General features: G+C 34.5%; 1 protein-coding gene across 1 annotated transcript in view; it reads left to right on the top strand.

Annotated features, from left to right (window-relative positions):
- sntg1 (syntrophin, gamma 1) overlaps positions 1 to 3,805 on the top strand; it is a 75,765-nt gene extending 71,960 nt beyond the window's left edge. Inside the window, exon 18 of the mRNA XM_088918394.1 lies at positions 2,831 to 3,805. Coding sequence (XP_088774520.1) covers positions 2,831 to 3,013 — 183 coding nt within the window. The 3' untranslated portion in view covers positions 3,014 to 3,805. The remainder of the gene's footprint in view (positions 1 to 2,830) is intronic.
- Positions 3,806 to 14,084: the final 10,279 nt, after the last annotated feature.

Raw genomic sequence — 14,084 nt, 5'->3', positions numbered from 1 at the left:
TTGTCGAATGCAGAACTGCACTACTGTGTAACACAGGCAGGTAATACAGTGAAAATTTAAATCTCCCAATCACCATGTTACTGCTAACTGGTGTACTGTCAGTCAAGGCGAGTGTGCTTGTAAAAATAACTTGAATCATTGTGAACATGTAAAAGTACAACTCAAAAAAGCCACAATATTCACATTAAAATCAAGATCACTTAATTAAGACACCGAATGGTATTGAGAATGTCGGCTTTTCTGGATCACATCAGAGAATGTGGTGTCTAGTGAGATTTAATAATAATCATAAATAGGTACTATGGTGAATCAAAATGAAATGTTTATTAACCTATTAGTTCTTTTGTACAGTGATCATATTCGGTGCAAGCTACAAACAATGACAATTCCAAATTAGTTTAAAGATATATATCCGGTATAAAATATTGAATAATTATTGTATTAATAGGAATTGGAAAACTAGTAATTTCAGTGGCAATAAGCCCTATCTGTGAAGGCAATAATATTGATTTAACTGTTTTTCGCCAAATATCACAAGAAATACATGTGTGTTGCTCTAGTAATGTAATTGTGTGTACAGTATGTGTAAACAGGTACAGTTTAAACAATTTCCTAATGAAAAATAAGATGATTTTGTACTGATTTAGGCTACTTTTCACTACCTTTGTGTCTGTGCAAAACAGTATTTCTATTTTTTTTTAGCTTCCAAAAATAGATCATAAAACATAAATCTAGATAAGAAAATCCTTTTACTTGCTGGAAAAAGTACACTTCCCATATAACCAGGGTTCTGCTTCATTGCGTCTTGCAATGTTTTATAATTACTTATATAACTTATTTGTGCAAATATATGTTGTATATAATTTTTAATTTGAACCTTGCAAGTTTTTATGAGAAATGCAGTGAAAATTAACACATCAAAAATTTCCAAAAGTAACAACAGCAAGTGACCGATTTAAAGAATTCAATGCAAAGACGTTTATGGGTGAGGTGGAATACTGTTTTGTACATTCTCTAACATTTCTTTTGACCACCCATGTGCTGCATGTTATTTTTTATTTTTACATATTAATAAGGTATCACAGGCATTCTTGACAACTGCATAAAGTATCTTATCAAAATTGATAGTAAATGGTTTTATTTTCAGCTACCACTACACACAGCTGTACAGTATATACAGTAAATGTATTATATTTATACACATAATTTAATATAATCAATAATGTTCATAAACCTAATTATATTTTTAGGTTTATTTTTAGCTACCAAAATTTCTCTTTAGTTACATAGATACAAATTAAGTAGATTTAAAAAAAGTACTGTGGGCTTCCTGCACATAAGTGTTACAATCCTGTACTTCGAAGTACCGTACATACTGTAGTGATCTAATGTCTAGTTTTATTCATGGAATGTAATCACCTTTTCAAAAAAATGTACAGACATGTTACATTATAAAAGGTAGCTATGCTGTGTATTTTATGTGCTATATAACATATAATCTAACATACAAAATGTTACATGTTCAACAAATATGATTATTTGACTAATAAAAACAGATTAAATGAAGCTACTGTTTCAGTAATATCTAATAAAACTTACAGCTACAACTACAATGTGCTGCCTATCAAATTGTTTGGAGCAGTGAAAGGCTGAAAGGGGTCTGCTAGACAGGACTGCATTATACCTCAGCATGCACTCTGCTGGCACGAATGTTGACGCGCGTTCTAAATGGCTGCATCTCTACATATTATCTTCTATGAATAAAAAGCTCATGGAAATGTATTTTTTGCTTCGAGGTCTATTTAATTGCATACGAAATATAATATTTTCATATACATTAGGAAGCAATTGTGTTTCTGCTGCTACACATTTTTCACGTTACAGTATATTGTTCACTTGGGTATGGAACATGTCAATTGAAATATCTTCCAACATGCACAAGAAGTATTTAATTCTCAGTTGTGAAACAAGGACATGGGTTATAATTTGAAACTAAAAGAGAGTTCATTCAGGACAAAGCACACAAAAGTTGACACTATGGGTTTCTGGTGTCTGGAATAGGCTTCTCAGCTAGGTAGTTGGAACTCAGAATCTAGCATGTTTTAAGAAACAATTGGATACATATTTAGTTTGATTTAGTTACTTAATTACCAAAAACATATTACTCTTCTTATTTGCCAATATGACAGTATCTTCTTATATTATTTTCCTGATTCTTTATAATACTACATGCTCTTTTCTATTCTTCAAATTGTTCTTCTTTATCATGAAGTCACGATAATATTATGGATTTACTACAGCCAGCTATATCTTGGGTTCAGCAGAAGCAGAAAATACTCACTACAGCCCCTTATCACCTCCAGCTTTGATTGATGTGTGTTGATACTATATATTTCCAGTCTTCCCAAATGAACTGAAGCAAGCCCAGAAAGCCAAACGGTTCAGGAGATTTTGGATGAATTGTCAGCTTTTGAACTGCATGGGCAGGGTGTGGGGGGCAGTTTGAGCACATTCTTTTTCTCATTCCCAGACACGAGAGTATATATTTGTAGTTTTGTGTATTTAAAAGTTTTTGTTTTCAGTCTATCGCTTTAGAAACTGGCAAGCACTAGAGAAAATGTCAGAAAACCATTTTTTCTTTGCAAGCCAACACAATGTGTCTGATAAGTGACAATAGACAATAATAAACTGCCCTTTTTTTATTTTAAAAATTATGGCAGACTTGAGTTGTCTACAGCTGTAACAGTCATATTAGCTGCCTACTGTATCTGTGCCACACTGAATGTAAATCACTGTCTGCTTTTCTCATTGTTTCTCTTTTCCTTTGAAGGAGCTGGAATTTTCAAATCTCTTTGCAGTTCTTCACTGTATACATTCTTTCTTTGCTGCCAAAGTCGCTTGCCTGGACCCTCTCTATGTGGGAAGTCAGGGTGCTGCTGCTGCTGCTGTTGCTTCAGCACCTGCTCCTGCTACTTGTGCTGCTGGAACAGGGAAGATAAAATACTCCACCTGACAGGCCCTGCATTCCCCCATCCCCACCCCCTCCATTTCTTTTTTTGATGATACAGTCCATATTAATTCAACATATCGTAGCCTAGAAGGAATCAGGATCACCGTGGCCAATTCAGAAGTATTGCTCAAATAATAACAAACAGGTCAGCATTTTGGTATGTTTACTTTCTGCAAGATGAGACTGCAGTTCAACCTGAAAACCGACGGCGGATATATCTACATTTAACTTTTTTTTTATCTCTGTCATTTTTAAACCAACTGTAAGCAACAAGAAGCAGTTCCACAATCAGCTCCTATTAAAAATTATTCAAACTTTTCCATATTTACTGACAGACAACAACAGCAAACCATCGTGTTTCTACTTGAAACCATAGTGATCCTTCAGAATGTTTAGTCACAACCTGAAACCTCTTGGGATTTGGAAGCATGTCTGATGTGTAGACACTTGAGGTACAAAGGCAGGAAAAGTAAGTTCTCTGTTGTACTGTTGTATATTTTGTTTATACAGCATTAAGAAACAAAAATAATGTACATTTTAATTAAATAGTGGTTTTGACATTTGTACAGCCTAGAGTGCTTTAGATTTCACTTTTGTAAATATCCCAGAGGCATGGAAATGTGCAATAGGGTCTATTTTGCTGATGACTAAATATAACTTATTTATGCTTCTTGCTTGTTTTACATGCTTTATTTAAAATGATGCAACCTGACAAATCTTGAGACAGTTTTAAAGATAATCATACGTAATCGTAATCAGAAGCAATATTGTGGGATTAAAGATTATTTTCATCACTAATGTTTAATTGCAAAGTGTCATACTTTTTTTAATAAAGCCGCTGTTTAATTTCATTCTTGTCCATGTGCCACCACACAAACACAAAAGTTTTAATTTCTGTGATTGACTGAATACTGATGCTTGGCAATCACATTTTTATTAGTGGTTAATTTATCTCTCTGTTGATCAACATCAATTAAATTCTTAAAATGTCAAAAAGTCATTTTAGAGTTTGTTTTTATGTGTGAACTTGCTAGGCAGTTGGCTATATTTAGAAATATACTGTATATATTGAGAAATCTCAGGCTTTCCTTCACATTGTTATAACTAACTGAGAATACAGTATATCTCATGTTCTTCATGCTTGTATAGACCAAAAGCTCCACTTAAGTCATACCATGTAATCGTAATGTTTAACTAAATTTCAGTAGTTAAATTGATGTATTCACTCTCATGCCTTATTTTTTTACATTGTTATATATTATACATACACTCTATAGTTGTCTTCATCTTTGTAAATATAAAATAAAAACATAAGACTTATTTTAGGTCATATTACCCATTCACTGAGTGTGGACCAAGTTACCAAATTATTTTTTGATGATTGTATACAATATAACACTATTGAAGTACATTTTATACAACAGCTTTGTAAAGAGAACATGAAGTGTATAATTTCCAAAAGGTATGCTATTACTGGATTGAAAATAAGCATGTTCACTAATTAAAGACAAAAACTGAAGTCTAAAACAATGTGTATGTAGCATTATGGACCAGATTAGCTCTGAAATTCTGCTACTTGAAAAAAAAAGTTTTCCATTTTAGCATTATACAGCTTTGTTTCTTTTTGACATTTCCCTCTCACTAGCTTGGAAATGTTTAAGTTTTTCTTGCTTTTGGTACAGTTTATCTACCATAACTGATCACTCTCATTAGATATCAAGAAAAGGATGAAATCAAAATTGCACTTTAAGCATTGCACCTTGAGAGAGAAATCACATACAGTAATTTCACTTCAATCAAAAGACATAAATCATTGTTAGAGCTTCACTTGCTCCCTAGTATATATTTGTTATTTCAGGGGAAACAAAAACATGAAATTAACTTTTCTTTTACATTAATCTGGGGTTTCTAAGCAGTTGCATACACTTTGCCTTAGAGATTTAATCTTGGAAGTGATAAGGAGAGAGGTGATAGGGCATAGCTCAGTGGGCACAGGGCACAAGGTAGGACTTCACCTTGGATGGGGCCACAGTCCATCACATGGCACACACACAAACAAATGTGAGGGGAAAATTAAAGATCTGGACAGCACGTATTTTGGTTGTGAGAAAATAGAGCAGTTAGATTTAATTTTAATAGCACTCTAAGCACCTTGTGCCCAGATCTCTTTAGAAGTATATTAAAAGGGGTTGTAGGACATACCAGTCTTGAGATGTTAATCTGAGGTCCTTGAATACCTGCTCATAAAAGATCTCATGATACAGGTCATAAGAGTAGAGGTGTCAATCCTTGCATCTTGGCTGAATTATGCTTCGTATTTCCGCAATTTTATGTACCTACATTTCTCCTTTAATTCACTTGGTTAAGTAATTTCTCACTTTTCCCACCCAATCTGCTGTTTATTGGGACTACTGGTGCATAACAGCTGCTGTGCTTCAACAAAGTTAGTTCTGTACTTCAGTGATGGATGGTATCTGTCCTCTCCAATAAGTACTTCACTTTGAGATTCTTTGGGATTAAAATGGCTATATAAATGCAAGGGAGTATTGTTATTTTATTAAACCAATACAATAAACACTAAACACTATGTGGAGACTCCACAAGACAAGTCTTTAAATGTAGAACTTTTCTAACATTGCATTCTGATATCTAAACTGAAAATTGGAGGGTTGTTTTTTTTATTTTTTGCCAGATGAGAAAATTGTTGATCTTTTTAATAAAATATTTTATAAATATATATATATTAATTGAAGATGCATTTTTTTCAATAGAAACTGGAGATTTGGTCTGAAGATCACATTTCTCTTGTGAGTAATTTTATTTTAATCAATTAGAATGGCAGCTCTGTAAACATGCACTTAGAGGAAATACATTTCAGAATTGTTTTCAACACGATCCAATATGCACAAACAATTGGTACTGCAGTTTGAAAGTTAAATTCACCTTTCAAACCATCACTAAAATATAAAAATTTCATCATACAATTAGTACGAAATAAATAACACCAGCAACTCTCCTGCATTTTGGGTCTGATAACAATATTCTAATTTTAAACGTTTTAGTAATTGATGCATATTTAATATTGCATATTGAATATTCCTGTTTCTACCATGTTCATACTACCTTGCAAAAAATGTAATAAAATATGTCACAAGTGGAGAGTTGATATATGTTGCAACCTATGATACATTAAATGTTCCAAATTTCTGATATTGTAGGAATTGCAGTTTTATACATGCAATCTCTGCAATTGATCTAAAGTTCTGAAGTATTACTATAAAAGTATAAAACACACATGCAATTGTAATTATTTTCACTTAAACCGGGTTTCATCTGTTTTAAATATACTGTATAAAGTGGAAAAAACTACACTACTACACATTTATTAATCCTTTAAGAATAAAAATCAACAAGGACAAATGGACAAATGGAACAAAGCATAATTTATGAAATTGTACACAAACCTTAAAAGAAGGCATAGTGGCATGGTGGTTGGTGTGGCTACTTTGCAGTATTTGGGTACTGTGGTCAATTTTGGCTTTGCCTCCCATATAGAACTTGTATGTTCTCCCCACATGTCCTCATTCATTTTCTCTTAGTGTTGCCCAAGACATGCTGCTTGGTTAACTGATGTCTCTGTCTCTTTGTCCCTATGTGCATAATTATAGGACTTCGTACTCTGTGTTGGACTGACATCCTTGTGCCCTGTGTTTGCAGAAAGGGTTTCCAAGTCCTGTGAGTCTTACTAAGTTTAAGTGAGTTTCAAATAATTGTGTGGATACATATAATTAAAATTACATCAGAATTACTCCTTGAAGAAATATACATTTTCACTTTCCAGTGCCCCCCGCTCCCCAATTCTCATTTCAATCAGATGCTCAGTTTACTGTATTTACTGCCCAAAAAGTTAATTAAGAAACAACTTTAGAAATATGGTACTTAATGTACAGTATTGAAAGATCATACATTGTAAACAAACGTAGTTACTGTACATCAGGCTTTGAACAAGAACATAAGGTCCAGGTAAAAATATAAAATGGTCCTAATTCAATTCAATTCAACTTCATTTGTTGTTATATTTATACAGGTGCATAGTATAGTGAAAAGTGTCTCTCATTAGTCACTCAGGTGCAGTATATAAATAGAACAGAAGACATGACAATAGACAGTAACACAATAACAATGACCGTGTAATAACAAAACAATGTAATCAAAAACTGTGCAAATACGCAGACAGAGAAAAGTATACAACAGGACAAAAACAGTGCAAAAGTAATTCGGGGAACAGTGCAAAAATAATTCAACTAGTACAGTTTAAAGTACGACTTCGGCTTACATTCAGTTGTCGTATACTGTATGTAGTGGTGTAGGAGTACAGTCATTGTGGGTACAGGAAGAAGTAAGGAGAGATCATAGTATGATGGGAGGGAGTGGGGGCATCACCAGCTTAACGGCTCTGGGGAAGAAGCTATTTATAGTTGTGTGTGACTGGAGCGACCGGAACCTTCTGCCAGATGGTAGGGGGACAAACAAGTTATGACTAGGGTGAGTGGGGTCAGACATCATTTTGGTGGCTTTTTTCAAACTTCTGGTGTTGTATATTTCCTGGATGGAGGGTAAGGCACTGCCGATGATGTGTTCGGCAGTTTTGACCACCCGCTGCAGGTCCTTGCGGTCAGATGCAGTGCAGCTGCTGTACCAGACTATGATGCAGCTGGTCAGTATGCTCTCCACCGTCCATCTGTAGAAGTTGGTGAGGGATCTGTGGATGCAGATGTATTTTCTTCAGCCTTCTCAGGAAGTATAGCTGCTGTTGTGCCTTCTTGATGAGACTGGAGGTGTAAGGTCTAAGGTCTCCTTAGAGATGTGAAGGACATCTTCACATGTCCTTCACATGTGTTTTCACATGTGAATTGTGAAAACAATTTTAATGTTTTAAAATTGTAGATGGAACAACTTTTTGCTTGGTTATCTTTACCCATGTATGGAGAATAAATTTCTATATATTTAGAATATATGTGTTAGATGAAAGGTATGCAGATGAGTTGGAATCATTATTGAGCACAATTATATTCATATTGAATAGTAGTTTTTGTCTTAATCAGGATTTATTCAAATTATTAAAATTCTGGTCTCCTTTAGCTTGTAATTGACTTCTAGGAATAAGGCATCTCTTTGTTAACAAAACTAGTACAGAACAAAAGAAATTCTGGGAGAAAGAAAAGTTAATTAGAATGCTCAAAGACAAATTGAACTACCTTCTGATTAATCAGATAATAATCAGTACCTCCTTTATTCTATTTCAAAGCATTATATTTTTTTTTCAAGAAGATATGAATCTATGAAAGAAGGATCATTAATGAGCAATTAAATATGCCTTCACTTTAATTTAGATTTTATTTTCTCTACAAATTTGCTAACATAAATCTGTACTAGTTATTTAAAGTTTTAGAGCAATGAATAAGATTTTCATAATCTGAAACTACCAATCAGAAATCTTTTACCAGATGATTTCTTGTTATTATGCCACTAAAATCATACCTTTCAATGTATTTTTCTGTCAATTTGAACTTTTACCAATACATTCCCTAATGACAGTTGCATTTAGATAGCACTAAGGTGCAAATATTCCTTACCGTTAAATGAAAACGTGTAATACAAAAAAAGATATACTGTACAATTAAACTTTTTTGTTTTTCTTTCTTGTTATAGTTAATATTCTTGAAACAGGATTTAATTACAGTCACCTACTGTACACACATATTTTACAATATTTTGCAAATGAGTCTTCAACTGCCTAAGTAGTAGGACAGGATTTCTAAAGTGACACAAGAAGAAATACAAGAAATTCTCTGGATGTATTCCCTGCAATGATCCGGTTTTGGTAATCATTTATGCATTAAGTGGCCCTTCAAAACTGCAATCCTCATTACAGGATTGCACGGAGTGTGTCTTTGCAGATCACTGAGTGTTTCGAAAGCCACTGGAAAAATGACACCATTCTCTCAGACTGTGTTTATAGTGGTATCACAACGACAGACCTAAGCATTCAGTTTACAGTTTACAGTATGCTGTTTTAGGTAGCCTGTATGTGTAATTAACGAGCAAACGTCAACTCCCAGTTGCAAAGAAAACTCGGATGACAGAAGAAACCGAGTTATCTGTGATTTCCACTAATGTCCCATCTCAGTTGTTCAAAGATTTTTGTAAACCATGCAGCAACAGCTACAGTACCAACATGGAAGATCCTTCTCAAGAGGAGAAGAACTCTGGCATTACGTGTAGTTTTGAAGTACTGTAAACTATTGAGCTTTGCTTACTTTGATTTTGACTTTTTTGCATATCACAGCTTTGCATAGTTTAGGCATAGTTTTGAACATATTTTTAGTTGTTTTGAGCTTGGTGTTAACTGTGCACCTTGTAATATTGACTGGCAAAACCCAATGAGTACTTGCTTTTATGCATTTAAAAAGATCTTTTTAAAAGACAAAATAATATAATACCTAATTTTAAAGCTCTCTGCTTTGTTTAACTGATTAACAAAGAGTTGTATTTCTGTATTCTTTTTCTGAAGACCATGAAAAATATAAATGTGTTTTTCCTATATCATTTTCATATCAGATTCATCTCAGTTACATGATATTTAGCAAAAAATAATCAATTGTAGCATTTTGTAGGATACTAACAAAATCTCAAAAAACAAATGGTTCTCCTCCTTTTGCCTTGAGAATAATAATATTATTATTTATAATTATTAAATAAGAACAATAAACCATAGGTTTTATTATTTTATTAAACAAGATTTGTGGGTACACAGCAAGAACCCACTTTCTCTTCATGAGCCTGAGTACTTGAGCTACGCATGACTATGTAATATACAGGTTTGTGTTTCTTTTTACTATATCAAATGAGCATGATTATTCTTACTGATTTAATCATTTTTTGTATTAGATATCCATTGTACCAAATTAAAACACAAGCACCACTAGTGAAACAGTTTGAAAGCCGACTTAACCTAAAGGATGTGCTATCCTCCAATTTAACAAACTGAACATTATAGTAAAATAGTTTATTGAGAAGGTCATAGAGAGTTGAATACGTAGGCTTTTTCCCTGTCTGATAGTGGTACACAGTTAATGGAATGACTGCTAAAGCAAAGACCAATAAAGATCTGCACTGTTCAAAATAGAACACTACTCCTTCTGCCTTTTAAAAACTATCATGTGTTTGTGTATATTTTACTGACAATTCTTACTTTTACTTCAGAGTTGCATTTATTTTGAAGTTGAAGACTGACATGTCTACTACTTGATTGAAATAACTGTGTATAATGCTTTTTGATTGTGTACTGACATATTGTCTTTCCATAAACTAGAGAAAAATAGTAATTATGTTTTTATGTGAAGTAATAATTCATCCTTCTACATTTCAGTTAATGAAAAAGCCTGAGTCCCAATAACTCATTTAAAATGGAGAAATCTGTTTATTTTAATAACTTATTTATAATTATTGATTACATATAAATGGTATAAGTAATTGATATAAATGGTGGAGTTTGGTCAGATCTTGAAATTTGTAGAGCTTATCCTGTGACACTTTGGCATTGTTTTCATGCTGTCAGTTCTATTTAATCTCAATTGTTTAGCTCAATCAAGAGTGTCATTAAAATGAGAAGATGGTGAATTTATCAAAATAATGAGAACTGATTGGTGACAGGATACATATACATATTTGAAACCAAACCCTACCAATGCCAACGTGGAAAAAAAACTATTTTTATAACACTTATATTTCTCCAATATTACCAACACTGGTACTGTACATCATGCCTCATCGAAGAAAGCACTAATAGTGTCATCCTAAGACATTGTATAGGCAGGAAATAAAAATGCCAGAAGATGTCAATGTAATAAAAACAAAATGAACACAGAGAAATTAGCATGGATTGTTGAAAGAAAAAAAGATTGTTCAGCTGGCTCTGGCTTTTTGCCGATTACTTGGAAAGATTTTTGTCATTGCATTTTAAACCTTACAATATTCCACCTGTGCTGCAATTATACTGCATAATAAATGTTGAAAAACTTTGAACAAGGATACAAATTAAACCCAATAAACTACTGACTGTTTTCAAGTAATGAGTTTCTTTGTAATGTTTTCTTTTAAAATAATCAGTTGTTTTGCAGATTTGTTATAATAATCCTTTCTCTTTTGTGCATTTTGCAAACTCTTAATTAAAAAAAAGCATAATTGTCCATCACCACTCTTCTTCAAGGTTAAAATATTAGTGAAAATAAAACTGAAGAAACCATGAGTCAACCCCATATTCCTGAATGCAAATACATTAATTTTCATAAGATTTGGAGGAGATCTGGAAGTGGTGAATGGCCTACACTGATGTCCTGTGCCTGCTATGTGCTTTTTACGCTCCACGGCACGCTGATGATTTTTGATGTTACTGGATCAAAGATATAGGTCATTAAATTTTAGATGCAATTATCTTCATCTGGGATCTCACTAATCTATCTCAAGCTTCATTCAGCAGATGCCACTGTCACTTTCCAGGGAGTGTTAACTTTTAAATGCAATCTAGCAGTCACCATTGAGTTTAAGTGAACCCCAACCCCAGATCATTTGCAGGTGTGATTGGAAATTTGTAGTAAAGAGGCAAAAATCCATGTCTATCAGGTTTGTTTTTCTTTCATTATTTTCATTTTGTAATATACCTTCAAAATCAAGAGAGTGTCTTAACAGTAGCAACAGAATGTATGACATATGATATTAACTTAAAATTTGTATTGCCTATAAATTCCATCATTCCGTAAATAGATTAAAATTAACCTCCATAGTTGGTCTTTTCCCCCATCTTATTTCATGTGAAAACCAACATCTCACAGTCGATCGCACCCTCACCTTTTTTTTTTCTTGCTGACCAAATGCAGCAATTCTTGCTTTGCTGGCCAGTTGTGTTTTAGTTTTTTCCATTCCCTTTTCAATTACTGACCAGCCTGGGCTGACACAGCCCCACCGGCCAGTAATCAATTATCCTATTATCACCTCCTCTGTTTCTTGTTCCTGTGCATTTACAGTATGTATGGTCATTGTGTTAGGCTTCCACTGGCTGCTGTTCTGCGCCGTGAGCTAGCATTGGCGTGGCAGCCTCTGTTCCACCCACTTGTCTATCAACACCAAGTCTCACCATTATCCCATCCTCTAGCTTTGTACCACAGGCTGCACACATTGCACTGCAGCACTGCTACTCTGTGGGGTGAGCTAGCATTTCTGGCATGGCATCTGACCTCTGACCCACCTGTTTCTCTGCACAGGTTGCCACAGGTCGATCATCAATTTAGGGGCCCTGTATCTAAAGCATCTGCCTCCAGAGTACACAACTCCTTGAATGTTGGTTCTTTCAGTTCATCACTCTCTTGGTCCACATTGATTGACTTTAGGTTATTCTCCAGCATATTCATCTTCTTCTTTCAGGGTGTGCGTTTTGCAGCAGTCATTACAGACACAGTTTGACTGTTACAAAGATTACTGGTTTTAACACCATTTATTTGAAATATTGAGTGTGTAGTTAACTTGATGCTTGAAACCTATATTTTTTTAACAGTTTAAGAAGTGGTTGCAGTTATAACCAACCAATATGGTCTCCAAATGAATAACCACAAGGTGAAGGTTCAAAAAGAGAAGCAGGGTCTCCTCCTCTTCCTCAATTATTTAATTGTCTTTATTTAAACTTCAAGCTGTCAGGTGCTTGGGATGTCTTTCCCAGCTTTTTCTACACAGCAGCTTCTCCTACCCAACCTTGCGTGGTTTATGTTGCCCCAAAGGGCACCACACTTCCCAGGATACACTTGCATGACTTCACTACAAAGACTGGCCTCTTAACAAGCTTCTGAAATATCTTTTTTGCAATTCATTATTCTTCTTCCACAAAGCAATCACTTGGGCCTTTTTCTTCCCTTTCAGCAGAACCAGTTCTGCCTTCACTCTTTCAACAACAGTTCCACCACATCCTAAAACTATTGATTTTATGCCTCCAGCAAAACTGAAAATTCTTTCTACCTCTCCAGTCTCAGAGTTGTCAGTCTCCCCTTCTACTTTGAGCTTTCAACAAAAAAACTCAGATTCTTGAGCCATTCACTTACTCCATTGCCGACCACCCACCTCTAGCAGAAGGCTCCTCCCCACCTTCACTCTCAGCACTGCAGTAACTTCAAGACTCAAGCAGCAGTTGCCATTCATCATCACCAATTTTTTTAAGGTAAAGATCTCATAAATCTTGTAACTCTCCTCCAAGCTATTTACTTCAGAATTTATTAACGACTGCATAGAGAAAAGGTGGCAGCCTTACTGTTACTTTCAAATCCCACAATCCAAGTATTTTTAAAATTTTAAAAATTTGTATTAGCCTTTTTTATTTTCATAGACACGTTGGGCTCTGCCTATCCTCTTATGTGTGAGCAGCTGGATAATTACATGTAGAAGATAACAAAGAAGCACTATTTTTTAGATCCCATTTGTTTTTTTCTTTAATTTGAAAGATCCAATGAATTTCCAGTGATTTCAGCAATGAAGACTGACTATCGCCAATTTTAAATCTGTCCTTCACTTCAATTAAGTGCCTTTTTCCTGCATATGTTCTTTGATTTACTGCACAGTCTAAGTACAAATGTACTTCATCTGCTCTTTAAGTAAACACGTAATTGGGGATGAGTAAATAGAAAGCTCCAGCAATCTGCTGTTAATCACTCTGTGCTGCTGAGATATAGTGTTTACTTTGGGATTCTTATGCATTAGAGTAAACAACTGCTCCCTCTCACGCTAATATGTTTTATGAATACAAGAAACGTTCTGAGCACAAGCAGCCCCGTCATTTCTTTGGATAATCATATTGTGGACTGGTTCCCTCCTGACACCGACCTCATCCAGTGCATATTTAGCATCTGCTCCCTGCCACCTCTTACCTTTTATAGATGCTTGGGTGGTATTTTGAGACTCAACGTTTCATCGGTCTTGGTCCTGTCAAATCCAACAGCGTTCACCATCTTCTGCCCTGGAACTTTACCTT

Source organism: Atractosteus spatula, chromosome 6 (assembly GCF_055471065.1).
Source record: "Atractosteus spatula isolate fAtrSpa1 chromosome 6, fAtrSpa1.hap1, whole genome shotgun sequence".
NCBI classification, from domain to species: domain Eukaryota; kingdom Metazoa; phylum Chordata; class Actinopteri; order Semionotiformes; family Lepisosteidae; genus Atractosteus; species Atractosteus spatula.
This window is presented reverse-complemented; position numbering and strand designations above follow the sequence as displayed.